Below are 18,570 nucleotides of genomic sequence, written 5' to 3'. Positions count from 1 at the left end.
ACCTAATAACCTTGCTCTTATTCACATTTACTCTTAACTTTCTTCTTTCACACACTTTACCAAACTCAGGCACCAGCTTCTGCAGTTTCTCACATGAATCAGCCACCAGCGCTGTATCATCAGCGAACAACAACTGACTCACTTCCCAAGCTCTCTCATCCCCAACAGACTTCATACTTGCCCCTCTTTCCAAAACTCTTGCATTCACCTCCCTAACAACCCCATCCATAAACAAATTAAACAACCATGGAGACATCACACACCCCTGCCGCAAACCTACATTCACTGAGAACCAATCACTTTCCTCTCTTCCTACACGCACACATGCCTTACATCCTCGATAAAAACTTTTCACTGCTTCTAACAACTTGCCTCCCACACCATATATTCTTAATACCTTCCACAGAGCATCTCTATCAACTCTATCATATGCCTTCTCCAGATCCATAAATGCTACATACAAATCCATTTGCTTTTCTAAGTATTTCTCACATACATTCTTCAAAGCAAACACCTGATCCACACATCCTCTACCACTTCTGAAACCACACTGCTCTTCCCCAATATGATGCTCTGTACATGTCTTCACCCTCTCAATCAATACCCTCCCATATAATTTGCCAGGAATACTCAACAAACTTATACCTCTGTAATTTGAGCACTCACTCTTATCCCCTTTGCCTTTGTACAATGGCACTATGCACCCATTCCGCCAATCCTCAGGCACCTCACCATGAGTCATACACACATTACATAACCTTACCAACAAGTCAACAATACAGTCACCCCCTTTTTTAATAAATTCCACTGCAATACCATCCAAACCTGCTGCCTTGCCGGCTTTCATCTTCCGCAAAGCTTTTACTACCTCTTCTCTGTTTACCAACTCATTTTCCCTAACCCTCTCACTTTGCACACCACCTCGACCAAAACACCCTATATCTGCCACTCTATCATCAAACACATTCAACAAACCTTCAAAATACTCACTCCATCTCCTTCTCACATCACCACTACTTGTTATCACCTCCCCATTTGCGCCCTTCACTGAAGTTCCCATTTGTTCCCTTGTCTTACGCACTTTATTTACCTCCTTCCAGAACATCTTTTTATTCTCCCTAAAATTCAATGATACTCTATCACCCCAACTCTCATTTGCCCTTTTTTTCACCTCTTGCACCTTTCTCTTGACCTCCTGTCTCTTTCTTTTATACGTCTCCCACTCAATAAATATATAAATATATAAAGGCATATGATAAGAGTTGATAGAGATGCTCTGTGGAAGGTATTAAGAATATATGGGGTGGGAGGAAAGTTGTTAGAAGCAGTGAAAAGTTTTTATCGAGGATGTAAGGCATGTGTACGTGTAGGAAGAGAGGAAAGTGATTGGTTCTCAGTGAATGTAGGTTTGCGGCAGGGGTGTGTGATGTCTCCATGGTTGTTTAATTTGTTTATGGATGGGGTTGTTAGGGAGGTAAATCCAAGAGTTTTGGAAAGAGGGGCAAGTATGAAGTCTGTTGGGGATGAGAGAGCTTGGGAAGTGAGTCAGTTGTTGTTCGCTGATGATACAGCGCTGGTGGCTGATTCATGTGAGAAACTGCAGAAGCTGGTGACTGAGTTTGGTAAAGTGTGTGAAAGAAGAAAGTTAAGAGTAAATGTGAATAAGAGCAAGGTTATTAGGTACAGTAGGGTTGAGGGTCAAGTCAATTGGGAGGTGAGTTTGAACGGAGAAAAACTGGAGGAAGTGAAGTGTTTTAGATATCTGGGAGTGGATCTGGCAGCGGATGGAACCATGGAAGCGGAAGTGGATCATAGGGTGGGGGAGGGGGCGAAAATTCTGGGGGCCTTGAAGAATGTGTGGAAGTCGAGAACATTATCTCGGAAAGCAAAAATGGGTATGTTTGAAGGAATAGTGGTTCCAACAATGTTGTATGGTTGCGAGGCGTGGGCTATGGATAGAGTTGTGCGCAGGAGGATGGATGTGCTGGAAATGAGATGTTTGAGGACAATGTGTGGTGTGAGGTGGTTTGATCGAGTGAGTAACGTAAGGGTAAGAGAGATGTGTGGAAATAAAAAGAGCATGGTTGAGAGAGCAGAAGAGGGTGTTTTGAAGTGGTTTGGGCACATGGAGAGGATGAGTGAGGAAAGATTGACCAAGAGGATATATGTGTTGGAGGTGGAGGGAGCAAGGAGAAGAGGGAGACCAAATTGGAGGTGGAAAGATGGAGTGAAAAAGATTTTGTGTGATCGGGGCCTGAACATGCAGGAGGGTGAAAGGAGGGCAAGGAATAGAGTGAATTGGAGCGATGTGGTATACCGGGGTTGACGTGCTGTCAGTGGATTGAATCAAGGCATGTGTACGGGGGTGGGTTGGGCCATTTCTTTCGTCTGTTTCCTTGCGCTACCTCGCAAACGCGGGAGACAGCGACAAAGCAAAAAAAAAAAAAAAAAATATATATATATATATATATCACAATCATAAAACACAGCTCTGAAAGGGTTCTAATAATTCATAATAGCTTCTACAAAGAATGCTATATCACTGGTCAGCACTTAGGTATGGGAGGAGGGAAAAAAAAGACGGTTATAACAAATGTACCTGAGCAATCATTACTTGGGTTCTAAGAACTGGTTCCATTAGCTCTTCAGGAGATGGCTTTCCCTTTACCAAAAACTCTGGTGAATTGTAATTCAGGCCATATCTGTCCAGGTGTAGTGTTAGCCCTGCCACCAGACGAGAAAGAGGAAGATGGATTGATACTGGAGCCGAGGAAACATCATATTCTATGCATGACACAGAGTAATCCAGAAGTTCACGGACATATCTTCTCCTTGTTGCTTCTGTACCTAATTCTCCAAGGGACTTCATTAATAATCTGAAATAAAATTTGAAAAAATAATCATATCTTTCAACTACCTTTCCAACATTTAAAGGACAGGAGCTGATTTAGAATTTTCCCAAGGCAATTTGGTTGACATTTCTAAATACATCAATATTTCATCTCCACCAGCAGTATTCAAAATAGATATCAATCACCAGAAACAGCAGCCAAGTGCATCATATGCAAGAAATGTAAGAAATAACTGATAAAAACACTAAGAGTGGAAAAAATTAAGATAAGAGTAAATGAGGTAATTCCTACTAAAATACTATGAAGATTGACTGCCTGTGACTGATCACAATATAATGATGAAAAAGTACCCGAAGAAAGTTAACCATACATGAGGAACAAGAAACCTAAATCTCCAAGAGAAGCACAAGCACCAAAGGGCAACCCAAAAAAATCTATCTACTGTCTACATTCAAAAAGAAATTTTCCACTATCCACCTGGGTGATGTAAGGAAGTCTCTGTGAAACCCTATTCAATACCTGTAAAAAAATCTCAATGGAACACTATTCAAGAACTGCAATCACTCCATATATACACCATATACTTTGCCATACACTGCTGCTTGATGATGCTGTAGTCTTTTCTGTTTGATGATGAGGATGCAGATTCATTGGAATTTCTTAACTAAAGTGTTACTTTCCAAGAGTGCCTACAGGAAAGTCCAGAAGATAATTCTGTGGTTTTTCCCTAAACAAGTCATATGCCTTGGTTCAGCCCTTTGACAAGATGTCATCCCTTTTGTACCATATCACTCCATTTCTCACTTTCCCATGCATGCCTCTCACCCTCCTGAATAAGAAATTTCCAACAAATCAAACTCTCTTTCACTTATTACTTCTAGCATTTTAGTCTTCCACCTAACCCCTTGATCCCCTTTACTTTTGACAAGTATATCTTCTCAGTCAATCTCTCTTCGTTTATCCTCTCCATATATCCAAACCAATTCAGCATGCCCTTACCAGCTCTCTCAATCACACTTCACTTGCAACCGCAACTCTCTCATACAATGCCATTCCTCACACACTCAAACCCTCTTCATATCACATATTATCCTCAAGTGTCTCATACTCTTCCATTCTTTTGCTTTTGGGGCCAAAAACAAAGCCATAAAACATCAAGACTACTATACCATCAATAATATCCATATTTACTCTCATAAACTGTGACCTCTCCTTTCAAATGCTCCCTAATGCACCTAGGATGTTTGTACCCTTTCTTACACAACCATTCAGTTCAGTCCCATCCAATGCAATGTACACTCACAGATTTCTAAAGCATCTTCACTTACTTCAAGTTGTCCTCATTCACATTCACACTTTGCTAACCAGTCTCACCCCCTGCTAATTCTCATTACCTTATTCTATTCATATAACCTCCTCCTCTCATATATTGCCAAATTGAGACAACAGTTTCTACATCCTTTCTCTCAAGTTGGCAAACAGCAGTGTCATCTGCAAACACCAACTGACTCACCTCCCAGGCACCTCAACTCACAGCACATTGTGGAACTGCCCCTATCTCCAAGACCCTTTCTTGTACCTCCCTTACCAATCCATCCATGAAGAAACTAAATAGTGATGGTGACAATCAAAACACCCTTGAAGTAAACCCACTATCACTTGGAATCACTACATTCCTTCCTACTCATACACATGCCTTACTCTCACAAAAAAACTCCTCAATGAACAGAGTAGCTTTCCTCCTACAACAAACTATTGTAGCACCTTTAATCAAACCTTTCTGTAAGCCATATGACACTTTCTTCAGATTCATAACTGCCACATGTAAGTCCCTCTCTTTCTCTGAGTATTTCTCACACAAAATTTTTAAAGTAAACACCTAGTTAAACTATCTACAACTCCTAAAGCCACATTCCCCCTCCCTAATCTGATGCTCTTAGCAAGCTACTACTCCAGCTGCTTTGCCAAACTCCTCCTGTTTCATTAAACCAAGTTATCAGTGACTCTTCTTCCACATAACATCTAGTCCCAAACACACCCATCATCCAATTGCATAAAGCATTCAAAAGTCCTACAAAATACCTCCTCTCTGCCCATCAAAACTTCTGTATGTGCTCTCATCTCCAGTGTTTCCATTTGTTCTCAGAGCAATATCCTCATCTTTCTATGACTATTTCCTAATTTTCTCTTAGGTTTGCCAGCACTCACCCAACTCATCCTTCATTTGACCATTTTTCAGCCCCAGCACATTTTCCTTGACCTCTTATCACTTTCCCCTGTATGCTTTCCAATCACTCACATTCCTTCCCTGCATGTACAATCCATATACCTATCATTTCTCCTTGCATAGTGACTTAACTTCATCCCACTACTCTCTCTCTCTAATGTCTACATCCCCAAATACCTTCTAGTTCTTGCCAGTGCCTTTGCTTTATTCATAAATTGCTCAACTGCCCTGCACTTTCCCTAAATACACAGGCAATGTCACTACTCTTCATGATCTGTGGTTCCACCTTATGGAAGTGGCCAGCTTCCTGAACAATGTGAGAGCCCAAATGAGGAGGCAAAGGAATCATAAGGCAAGAAAGTCAAGTGTATAGAGGGAACCTGGAGGATTAGGACCAAGAATTTGATATGGCAGCACATGGGACCATGGGAACAGAAGTAAGAGAAGGGGTTAAGGATTTTTGGGCAGTTAGGAAAGTGTGGAAGAAGGTAACGATGGGATAAGTCAGATGGTATAGCAGTCTCAACAGTAATGTAGGGATGTAAGGGGTGGGCCCTAGATAAAAAGTACAAGAGGGGGTTGACATATTGGAAATGAAATGCATGAGAATAATATGAGGTGAGGAAGGTTGCTCAAGTAAGAAGTGATGCCATTCTTAGCTCAGCATCTCTTGGCATCTCTACATAAAGCCCATATCCAGGTTTACTTGCTTTCACCTCTTCTGTTACACATGTTACTTCCTCTTTTCCATTACCTACCAAAAACTTTCACGAATGCCTCCTTTGAGAATGATCAGACATTCAACCTACCACCTCTCTCAACACATTCACATCCAACAACTTCCTCTGTACACCTATCAGTTAGTGCTTAGTCCAGCATTACCAGCTGGCACCCAACTCCAATTACCCATGTATACTACTGTACACATCTTTCAATACACTGCTCGACTAAAGAAAGTCCCAAAACAGAGGAGGGGTATGAAATTAAAAAGTCTGAAGTACAATTAACAAATAATGTGTAATATATTCTTACCGATATGCTTTGATGAGCACAATACGATCTGATGCAGCCCATTCAATCACAAGGGGGATAACAGCAGCTAGTTTAATATGAAGGTTGAAGGCAGATTCCCACTCAGGTTCATACTCCATATGTGTGCCCACCTGACGTACCATGGGATCCATTCCCTTTAGGAAGAAAAGGACAATACACTATTTACACCAATATGAAATTGCAATACCATATTTTAGATGTGTAACCTAAAATCAATAGAAACCCAATAGTCCTTTAAAAGGTTACATTCAAATATCAATAAAAACACACTAACACTAAAGATTAAATAACTGGAATTTAGTTTACAAAACAGACGAAGTTTTAACAGGGCAACAGCCTGATTAGTTTTTGCAGTGCTAAACAAGATGAACATACATGCACATCAAGTGAAAGAATATAAAATAATATGGGGATAATTCATGACAGGCAAGTGTTTTGGGAGCAGTTTTGATGCACGAGACTGGGTTATAGTGATGGGTGATTTCAATGCAAAAGTGAGTAATGTGGCAGTTGAAGGAATAATTGGTGTACATGGGGTGTTCAGTGTTGTAAATGGATATGGTGAAGAGCTTGTAGATTTATGTGCTGAAAAAGGACTGGTGACTGGGAATACCTGGTTTAAAAAGAGAGATATACATATTTATACATATGTAAGTAGGAGAGATGGCCAGAGAGGGTTATTGAATTACGTGTTAATTGATAGGCGCGCGAAAGAGAGACTTTTGGATGTTAATGTGCTGAGAGGTGTAACTGGAGGGATGTCTGATCATTATCTTGTGGAGGCGAAGGTGAAGATTTGTAGAGGTTTTCAGAAAAGAAGAGAGAATGATGGGGTGAAGAGAATGGTGAGAGTGAGCTTGGGAAGGAGACTTCTGTGAGGAAGTATCTGGAGAGACTGAGTACAAAATGGAAAAAGGTGAGAACAAAGGACATAAGGGGAGTGGGGGAGGAATGGGATGTATATAGGGAAGCAATGATGGCTTGCGCAGAAGATGCTTCTGGCATGAGAAGAGTGGGAGGTGGGCAGATTAGAAAGGGTAGTGAGTGGTGGGATGAAGAAGTAAGATCATCAGTGAAAGAGAGGAGAGAGGTATTTGGACGGTTTTTGGAGGGAAATAATGCAAATGAGTGGGAGCTGTACAAAAGAAAGAGGCAGGAGATCAAGAGAAAGGTGCAAGAGGTGAAAAAGAGGGCAAATGAGAGTTGGGGTGAGAATCATTAAATTTTAGGGAGAATAAAAAGATGTTTTGGAAGGAGGTAAATAAAGTGCGTAAGACAAGGGAACAAATGGGAACATCAGTGAAGGGAGCTAATGGGGAGATGATAACAAGTAGTGGTGATGTTAGAAGGAGATTAAGTGAGTATTTTGAAGGTTTGTTGAATGTGTATTATGATAAAGTGGAAGATATAGAGTGTTTTGGTCGAGGTGGTAAGAGGGTTTGGGAGAATAAGTTGATGAACAAAGAAGCGGTAGTAAAAGCTTTGCGGAAGATGAAAGCCGGCAAGGCAGTGGGTTTGGAAGGTATTGCAGTGGAATTTATTAAAAAAGGGGGTGACTGTATTGTTGACTGGTTGGTAAGGTTATCTAATGTATGTATGATTCAGGGTGAGGTGCCTGAGGATTGGCGGAATGCTTGCATAGTGCCATTGTACAAAGGCAAAGGGGACAAAGGTGAGTGCTCAAATTACAGAGGTATAAGTTTGTTGAGTATTCCTGGGAAATTATATGGGAGGGTATTGATTGAGAGGGTGAAGGCATGTACAGAGTATCAGATTGGGGAAGAGCAGTGTGGTTTCAGAAGTGGTAGAGGATGTGTGGATCAGGTGTTTGCTTTGAAGAATGTATGTGAGAAATACTTAGAAAAGCAAATGGATTTGTGTGTAGCATTTATGGATCTGGAGAAGTTATATGATAGAGTTGGTAGAGATGCTCTGTGGAAGGTATCAAGAATATGTTGTGTGGGAGGCAAGTTGTTAGAAGCAGTGAAAAGTTTTTATCGTGGATGTAAGGCATGTGTACGTGTAGGAAGAGAGGAAAGTGATTGGTTCTCAGTGAATGTGGGTTTGCGCCAGGGGTGTGTGATGTCTCCATGGTTGTTTAATTTGTTTATGGATGGGGTTGTTAGGGAGGTGAATGCAAGAGTTTTGGAAAGAGGGGCAAGTATGCAGTCTGTTGTGGATGAGAGAGCTTGTGAAGTCAGTCAGTTGTTGTTCGCTGATGATAAAGCGCTGGTGGCTGATTCATGTGAGAAACTACAGAAGCTGGTGACTGAGTTTGGTAAAGTGTGTGAAAGAAGAAAGTTAAGAGTAAACGTGAATAAGAGCAAGGTTATTAGGTACAGTAGGGTTGAGGGTCAAGTCAATTGGGAGGTAAGTTTGAACGGAGAAAAACTGAAGGAAGTAAAGTGTTTTAGATATCTGGGAGTGGATCTGGCAGCGGATGGAACCATGGAAGTGGAAGTGAATCATACGGTGGAGAAGGGGGCGAAAATTCTGGGAGCTTGAAGAATGTTTGGAAGTCGAGAACACTATCTGGGAAAGCAAAAATGGGCATGTTTGAAAGAATAGTGGTTCCAACAATGTTGTATGGTTGCGAGGTGTGGGCTATGGATAGAATTGTGTGCAGGAGGGTAGATGTGCTGGAAATGAGATGTTTGAGGACAATATGTGGTGTGAGGCGGATTGATCGAGTAAGTAATGTAAGGGTAACAGAGAAGTGTTGAAATAAAAAGAGTGTGGTTGAGAGAGCAGAAGAGGGTGTTTTGAAATGGTTTGGTCGCATGGAGAGAATGAGTGAGGAAAGATTGACCAAGAGGATATATGTGTCAGAGGTGGAGGGAACGAGGAGAAGTGGGAGACCAAATTGGAGGTGGAAAGATGGAGTGAAAAAGATTTTGAGTGATCGGGGCCTGAACATGCAGGAGGGTGAAAGGCATGCAAGGAATAGAGTGAATTGGAACAATGTGGTATACCGGGGTAGACGTGCTGTCAATGGATTGAGCTAGGGCATGGGAAGCGTCTGGGGTAAACCATGGAAAGTTCTGTGAGGCCTGGATGTGGAAAGGGAGCTGTGGTTTCGGCGCATTATCACATGATAGCTAGAGACTGAGTGTGAACAAATACGGCCTTTGTTGTCTTTTCCTAGCATTACCTCACACAAATGAGGGGGGAGGGGGTTGTTACTCCATGTGTGGTGAGGTGGCGATGGGAATAAATAAAGGCAGACAGTATGAATTATAAACATGTGTATATACATATATGTCTGTGTGTGTATATATATGTATTCATTGAGATGTATAGATATGTATATTTGCGTGTGTGGACGTGTATGTATATACATGTGTACATGGGTGGCTTGGCCCATTTCTTTCGTCTGTTTCCTTGCGCTACCTCGCTAACGCGGGAGACAGCGGCAAAGCAAAATAATAATAAATATATATATATTTTTTTTTTCTTTGTCGGTCTCCCGCGTTTGCGAGGTAGCGCAAGGAAACAGACGAAAGAAATGGCCCAACCCACCCCCATACACATGTATATACATACATCCACACACGCAAATATACATACCTACACAGCTTTCCATGGTTTACCCCAGATGCTTCACATGCCCTGATTCAATCCACTGACAGCACGTCAACCCCGGTATACCACATCGATCCAATTCACTTTATTCCTTGCCCTCCTTTCACCCTCCTGCATGTTCAGGCCCCGATCATACAAAATCTTTTTCACTCCATCTTTCCACCTCCAATTTGGTCTCCCACTTCTCCTCGTTCCCTCCACCTCCAACACATATATCCTCTTGGTCAATCTTTCCTCACTCATTCTCTCCATGTGCCCAAACCATTTCAAAACACCCTCTTCTGCTCTCTCAACCACGCTCTTTTTATTTCCACACATCTCTCTTACCCTTATGTTACTTACTCGATCCAACCACCTCACACCACACATTGTCATCAAACATCTCATTTCCAGCACATCCATCCTCCTGCGCACAACTCTATCCATAGCCCACGCCTCGCAACCATACAACATTGTTGGGACCACTATTCCTTCAAACATACCCATTTTTGCTTTCCGAGATAATGTTCTCAGCTTCCACACATTCTTCAAGGCTCCCAGGATTTTCGCCCCCTCCCCCACCCTATGATCCACTTCCGCTTCCATGGTTCCATCCGCTGCCAGATCCACTCACAGATATCTAAAACACTTTACTTCCTCCAGTTTTTCTCCATTCAAACTTACCTCCCAATTGACTTGACCCTCAACCCTACTGTACCATTACTAATAGCCTTGCTCTTATTCACATTTACTCTTAACTATAATTCTTTCACACACTTTACCAAACTCAGTCACCAGCTTCTGCAGTTTCTCACATGAATCAGCCACCAGCGCTGTATCATCAGCGAACAACAACTGACTCACTTCCCAAGCTCTCTCATCCCCAACAGACTTCATACTTGCCCCTCTTTCCAAAACTATTGCATTTACCTCCCTAACAACCCCATCCATAAACAAATTAAACAACCATGGAGACATCGCACACCCCTGCCGCAAACCTACATTCACTGAGAACCAATCACTTTCCTCTCTTCCTACACGTACAAATGCCTTACATCCTCGATAAAAACTTTTCACTGCTTCTAACAACTTGCCTCCCACACCATATATCCTTAATACCTTCCACAGAACATCTCTATCAACTCTATCATATGCCTTCTCCAGATCCATAAATGCTACATACAAATCCATTTGCTTTTCTAAGTATTTCTCACATACATTCTTCAAAGCAAACACCTGATCCACACATCCTCTACCACTTCTGAAACCACACTGCTCTTCCCCAATCTGATGCTCGGTACATGCCTTCACCCTCTCATTCGATACCCTCCCATATAATTTACCAAGAATACTCAACAAACTTATACCTCTGTAATTTGAGCACTCACTCTTATCCCCTTTGCCTTTGTACAATGGCACTATGCACGCATTCCGCCAATCCTCAGGCACCTCACCATGAGTCATACATACATTAAATAACCTTACCAACCAGTCAATAATACAGTCACCCCCTTCTTTAATAAATTCCACTGCAATACCATCCAAACCTGCTGCCTTGCTGGCTTTCATCTTCTGCAAAGCTTTTACTACCTCTTCTCTGTTTACCAAATCATTTTCCCTAACCCTCTCACTTTGCACACCACCTCGAACAAGACACCCTATATCTGCCACTCTATCACCAAACACATTCAACAAACCTTCAAAATACTCACTCCATCTCCTTCTCACATCCCCACTACTTGTTATCACCTCCCCATTTGCACCCTTCACTGAAGTTCCCATTTGCTCCCTTGTCTTACGCACTTTATTTACCTCCTTCCAGAACATCTTTTTATTCTCCCTAAAATTTAATGATACTCTCTCACCCCAACTCTCATTTGCCCTCTTTTTCACCTCTTGCATCTTTCTCTTGCCCTCCTATCTCTTTCTTTCATACATCTCCCACTCAATTGCACTTTTTCCCCGCAAAAATCATCCAAATGCTTCTCTCTTCTCTTTCACTAATAATCTTACTTCTTCATCCCAACACTCACTACCCTTTCTAATCAATCCACCTCCCACTCTTCTCATGCCACAAGCATCTTTTGCGCAAGCCATCACTGCTTCCCTAAATACATCCCATTCCTCCCCTACTCCCCGTACTTCCATTGTTCTCACCTTTTTCCATTCTGTACTCATTCTCTCCTGGTACTTCCTCACACAAGTCTCCTTCCCAAGCTCACTTACTCTCACCACCCTCTTCACCCCAACATTCACTCTTCTTTTCTGAAAACCCATACAAATTTTCACCTTAGCCTCCACAAGATAATGATCAGACATCCTTCCAGTTGCACCTCTCAGCACATTAACATCCAAAAGTCTCTCCTTCGCGTGCCTGTCAATTAACACGTAATCCAATAACGCTCTCTGGCCATCTCTCCTACTTACATACGTATACTTATGTATATCTTGCTTTTAAACCAGGTATCACAATCACCAGTCCTTTTTCAGCACATAAATCTAAAAGCTCTTCACCAATTCCATTTACAACACTGAACACCCCATGTATACCAATTATTCCCTCAACTGCCACATTACTCATCTTTGCATTCAAATCACCCATCACTATAACCCGGTCTCATGCATCAAAACCACTAACACACTCATTCAGCTGCTCCCAAAACACTTGCCTCTCATTATCTTTCTTCTCATGCCCAGGTGCATATGCACCAATAAATACCCATCTCTCTCCATCAACTTTCAGTTTTACCCATATTAATCGAGAATTTATTTTCTTACATTCTATCACATACTCCCACAACTCCTGTTTCAGGAGTACTATTACTCCTTCCCTTGCTCTTGTCCTCTCACTAACCCCTGACTTTACTCCCAAGACATTCCTAAACCACTCTTCCCCTTTACCCTTGAGCTTCGTTTCACTCAGAGCCAAAACATCCATATACATATATATATATATAAATTTTAGTATCATTAAATTTTAGGGAGAATAAAAAGATGTTCTGGAAGGAGGTAAATAAAGTGCGTAAGACAAGGGAGCAAATGGGAACTTCAGTGAAGGGCGCAAATGGGGAGGTGATAACAAGTAGTGGTGATGTGAGAAGGAGATGGAGTGAGTATTTTGAAGGTTTGTTGAATGTGTTTGATGATAGAGTGGCATATATAGGGTGTTTTGGTCGAGGTGGTGTGCAAAGTGCGAGGGCTAGGGAAAATGAGTTGGTAAACAGAGAAGAGGTAATAAAAGCTTTGCGGAAGATGAAAGCCGGCAAGGCAGCAGGTTTGGATGGTATTGCAGTGGAATTTATTAAAAAAGGGGGTGACTGTATTGCTGACTGGTTGGTAAGGTTATTTAATGTATGTATGACTCATGGTGAGGTGCCTGAGGATTGGCGGAATGCGTGCATAGTGCCATTGTACAAAGGAAAAGGGGATAAGAGTGAGTGCTCAAATTACAGAGGTATAAGTTTGTTGAGTATTCCTGGCAAATTATATGGGAGGGTATTGATTGAGAGGATGAAGGCATGTACAGAGCATCAGATTGGGGAAGAGCAGTGTGGTTTCAGAAGTGGTAGAGGATGTGTGGATCAGGTGTTTGCTTTGAAGAATGTATGTGAGAAATACTTAGAAAAGCAAATGGATTTGTATGTAGTATTTATGGATCTGGAGAAGGCATATGATAGAGTTGATAGAGATGCTCTGTGGAAGGTATTAAGAATATATGGTGTGGGAGGCAAGTTGTTAGAAGCAGTGAAAAGTTTTTATCGAGGATGTAAGGCATGTGTACGTGTAGGAAGAGAGGAAAGTGATTGGTTCTCAGTGAATGTAGGTTTGCGGCAGGGGTGTGTGATGTCTCCATGGTTGTTTAATTTGTTTATGGATGGGGTTGTAAGGGAGGTAAATGCAAGAGTCCTGGAAAGAGGGGCAAGTATGAAGTCTGTTGGGGATGAGAGAGCTTGGGAAGTGAGTCAGTTGTTGTTCGCTGATGATACAGCGCTGGTGGCTGATTCATGTGAGAAACTGCAGAAGCTGGTGACTGAGTTTGGTAAAGTGTGTGGAAGAAGAAAGTTGAGAGTAAATGTGAATAAGAGCAAGGTTATTAGGTACAGTAGGGGTGAGGGTCAAGTCAATTGGGAGGTGAGTTTGAATGGAGAAAAACTGGAGGAAGTGAAGTGTTTTAGATATCTGGGAGTGGATCTGGCTGCGGATGGAACCATGGAAGCGGAAGTGGATCATAGGGTGGGGGAGGGGGCGAAAATTCTGGGAGCCTTGAAAAATGTGTGGAAGTCGAGAACATTATCTCGGAAAGCAAAAATGGGTATGTTTGAGGGAATAGTGGTTCCAACAATGTTGTATGGTTGCGAGGCGTGGGCTATGGATAGAGATGTGCGCAGGAGGATGGATGTGCTGGAAATGAGATGTTTGAGGACAATGTGTGGTGTGAGGTGGTTTGATCAAGTAAGTAACGTAAGGGTAAGAGAGATGTGTGGAAATAAAAAGAGCGTGGTTGAGAGAGCAGAAGAGGGTGTTTTGAAATGGTTTGGGCACATGGAGAGAATGAGTGAGGAGAGATTGACCAAGAGGATATATGTGTCGGAGGTGGAGGGAACGAGGAGAAGAGGGAGACCAAATTGGAGGTGGAAAGATGGAGTGAAAAAGATTTTGTGTGATCGGGGCCTGAACATGCAGGAGGGTGAAAGGAGGGCAAGAAATAGAGTGAATTGGAGTCATGTGGTATACAGGGGTTGACGTGCTGTCAGTGGATTGAAGCAGGCATGTGAAGCGTCTGGGGTAAACCATGGAAAGCTGTGTAGGTATGTATATTTGCGTGTGTGGACGTGTGTATGTACATGTGTATGGGGGGGGGTTGGGCCATTTCTTTCGTCTGTTTCCTTGCGCTACTTCGCAAACGCGGGAGACAGCGACAAAGTATAAATAAAAAAAAAAAAAAAAAAAAAAAATATATATATATATATATATATTTTTTTTTTTTTTTTTTTTTCATACTATTCGCCATTTCCCGCATTAGCGAGGTAGCGTTAAGAACAGAGGACTGGGCCTTTGAGGGAATATCCTCATATGGCCCCTTTCTCTGTTCCTTCTTTTGGAAAATTTAAAAAAAAAATGAGAGGGGAGGATTTCCAGCCCCCCGCTCCCTTCCCTTTTAGTCGCCTTCTACGACATGCAGGGAATACGTGGGAAGTATTCTTTCTCCCCTATATATATTTATCTATTTATTCACTTTGCGACAAAGCAAAAAATATATATATATATATATATATATATATATATATATATATATATATATATATATATATATATATATATACATATATATATTTTTTCTTTCTTTCAAACTATTCGCCATTTCCCGCATTAGCGAGGTAGCGTTAAGAACAGAGGACTGGGCCTTTGAGGGAATACCCTCACCTGGCCGAATTCTCTGTTCCTTCTTTTGGAAAATTAAAAAAAAAAAAAAAAAAAAAAAAAAAAAAAAAAAATATATATATATACAAAATATGTATATATATATATATATATATATATATATATATATATATATATATATATATATATATATAAAAAAAAAAAAAAAAAAAATATATATATATATATATATATATATATATATATATATATATATATATATATATATATATATTTTTTGCTTTGTCGCTGTCTCCCACGTTTGCGAGATAGCGCAAGGAAACAGACGAAATACACACATATATTAGAAAAGCAAATGGATTTGTATGTAGCATTTATGGATCTGGAGAAGGCATATGATAGAGTTGATAGAGATGCTCTGTGGAAGGTATTAAGAATATATGGTGTGGGAGGAAAGTTGTTAGAAGCAGTGAAAAGTTTTTATCGAGGATGTAAGGCATGTGTACGTGTAGGAAGAGAGGAAAGTGATTGGTTCTCAGTGAATGTAGGTTTGCGGCAGGGGTGTGTGATGTCTCCATGGTTGTTTAATTTGTTTATGGATGGGGTTGTTAGGGAGGTAAATGCAAGAGTTTTGGAAAGAGGGGCAAGTATGAAGTCTGTTGGGGATGAGAGAGCTTGGGAAGTGAGTCAGTTGTTGTTCACTGATGATACAGCGCTGGTGGCTGATTCATGTGAGAAACTGCAGAGGCTGGTGACTGAGTTTGGTAAAGTGTGTGGAAGATGAAAGTTAAGAGTAAATGTGAATAAGAGCAAGGTTATTAGGTACAGTAGGGTTGAGGGTCAAGTCAATTGGGAGGTGAGTTTGAATGGAGAAAAACTGGAGGAAGTGAAGTGTTTTAGATATCTGGGAGTGGATCTGGCAGCGGATGGAACCATGGAAGCGGAAGTGGATCATAGGGTGGGGGAGGGGGCGAAAATTCTGGGGGCCTTGAAGAATGTGTGGAAGTCGAGAACATTATCTCGGAAAGCAAAAATGGGTATGTTTGAAGGAATAGTGGTTCCAACAATGTTGTATGGTTGCGAGGTGTGGGCTATGGATAGAGTTGTGCGCAGGAGGATGGATGTGCTGGAAATGAGATGTTTGAGGACAATGTGTGGTGTGAGGTGGTTTGATCAAGTGAGTAACGTAAGGGTAAGAGAGATGTGTGGAAATAAAAAGAGCGTGGTTGAGAGAGCAGAAGAGGGTATTTTGAAGTGGTTTGGGCACATGGAGAGGATGAGTGAGGAAAGATTGACCAAGAGGATACATGTGTCGGAGGTGGAGGGAACAAGGAGAAGAGGGAGACCAAATTGGAGGTGGAAAGATGGAGTGAAAAAGATTTTGTGTGATCGGGGCCTGAACATGCAGGAGGGTGAAAGGAGGGCAAGGAATAGAGTGAATTGGAGCGATGTGGTATACCGGGGTTGACGTGCTGTCAGTGGATTGAATCAAGGCATGTGAAGCGTCTGGGGTAAACCATGGAAAGCTGTGTAGGTATGTATATTGCGTGTGTGGACGTATGTTGGGGGGGGGTTGGGCCATTTCTTTCGTCTGTTTCCTTGCGCTACCTCGCAAACGCGGGAGACAGCGACAAAGTATAATAAAATAAATAAATAAATATATATATATATATATATATATATATATATATATATTCATTTATTTTTATTTATTTTGCTTTGTCGGTCTCCCGCGCTTGCGAGGTAGCGCAAGGAAACAGACGAAAGAAATGGCCCAACCCACCCCCATACACATGTATCTACACACACGTCCACACACACAAATATACATACCTATACATCTCAATGTACACAGATATATATATATACACACAGAGACACATACATATATACCCATGCACACAATTCACACTGTCTGCCTTTATTCATTCCCATCGCCACCTCGCCACACATGGAAAACCATCCCCCTCCCCCTCATGTGTGCGAGGTAGCGTTAGGAAAAGACAACAAAGGCCTCATTCATTCACATTCAGTCTCTAGCTGTCATGCAATAATGCCCGAAACCACAGCTCCCTTTCCACATCCAGGCCCCACACAACTTTCCATGGTTTACCCCAGATACTTCACATGCCCTGATTCAATCCACTGACAGCACGTCAACCCCGGTATATCACATCGATCCAATTCACTCTATTCCTTGCCCGCCTTTCACCCTCCTGCATGTTCAGGCCCCGATCACTCAAAATCTTTTTCACTCCATCTTTCCACCTCCAATTTGGTCTCCCACTTCTCCTCGTTCCCTCCACCTCCGACACATATATCCTCTTGCTCAATCCTTCCTCACTCATTCTCTCCATGTGCCCAAACCATTTCAAAACACCCTCTTCTGCTCTCTCAACCACACTCTTTTTATTTCCACATATCTCTCTTACCCTTACATTACTTACTCGATCAAACAACCTCACACCACACATTGTCCTCAAACATCTCATTTCCAGCATATCCACCCTCCTGCGCACAACTCTATCCATAGCCCACGCCTCGCAACCATACAACATTGTTGGAAACACTATTCCTTCAAACATACCCATTTTTGCTTTCCGAGATAATGTTCTCGACTTCCACACATTTTTCAAGGCTCCCAGGATTTTCGCCCCCTCCCCCACCCTATGATCCACTTCCGCTTCTATGGTTCCATCCGCTGCCAGATCCACTCCCAGATATCTAAAACACTTCACTTCCTCCAGTTTTTCTCCATTCAAACTCACCTCCCAATTGACTTGACCCTCAACCCTACTGTACCTAATAACCTTGCTCTTATTCACATTTACTCTTAACTTTCTTCTTTCACACACTTTACCAAACTCAGTCACCAGCTTCTGCAGTTTCTCACATGAATCAGCCACCAGCGCTGTATCATCAGCGAACTACAATTGACTCACTTCCCAAGCTCTCTCATCCCCAACAGACTTCATACTTGCCCCTCGTTCCAAAACTCTTGCATTCACCTCCCTAACAACCCCATCCATAAACAAATTAAACAACCATGGAGACATCACACACCCCTGCCGCAAACCTACATTCACTGAGAACCAATCACTTTCCTCTCTTCCTACTCATGCACATGCCTTACATCCTCGATAAAAACTTTTCACTGCTTCTAACAACTTGCCTCCCACACCATATATTCTTAATACCTTCCACAGAGCATCTCTATCAACTCTATCATATGCCTTCTCCAGATCCATAAATGCTACATACAAATATATATATATATATATATATATATATATATTATCCCTGGGGATAGGGGATGAAGAATACTTCCCACGTATTCCCTGCGTGTCGTAGAAGTCGACTAAAAGGGGAGGGAGCAGGAGGCTGGAAATCCTCCCCTCTCGTTTTTTTTTTTTTTTCTTTTTTTTAATTTTCCAAAAGAAGGAACAGAGGGGGGCCAGGTGAGGATATTCCACAAAGGCCCAGTCCTCTGTTCTT

The 18,570-nt window shown here is 41.8% G+C and overlaps 1 protein-coding gene across 1 annotated transcript in view; it reads right to left on the bottom strand.

The window, feature by feature from the left end:
- Ubr1 (Ubr1 ubiquitin ligase) overlaps positions 1-18,570 on the bottom strand; it is a 514,997-nt gene that overhangs the window by 275,932 nt on the left and 220,495 nt on the right. Inside the window, 2 exon segments of the mRNA XM_071669737.1 lie at positions 2,600-2,876; positions 6,112-6,266. Coding sequence (XP_071525838.1) covers positions 2,600-2,876; positions 6,112-6,266 — 432 coding nt within the window.

This window comes from Panulirus ornatus, chromosome 14 (genome assembly GCF_036320965.1).
Source record: "Panulirus ornatus isolate Po-2019 chromosome 14, ASM3632096v1, whole genome shotgun sequence".
In the NCBI taxonomy this organism is placed as follows: domain Eukaryota; kingdom Metazoa; phylum Arthropoda; class Malacostraca; order Decapoda; family Palinuridae; genus Panulirus; species Panulirus ornatus.
Note: the sequence above shows the minus strand (reverse complement) of the source record. Positions and strands in the feature narration are given on the sequence as shown.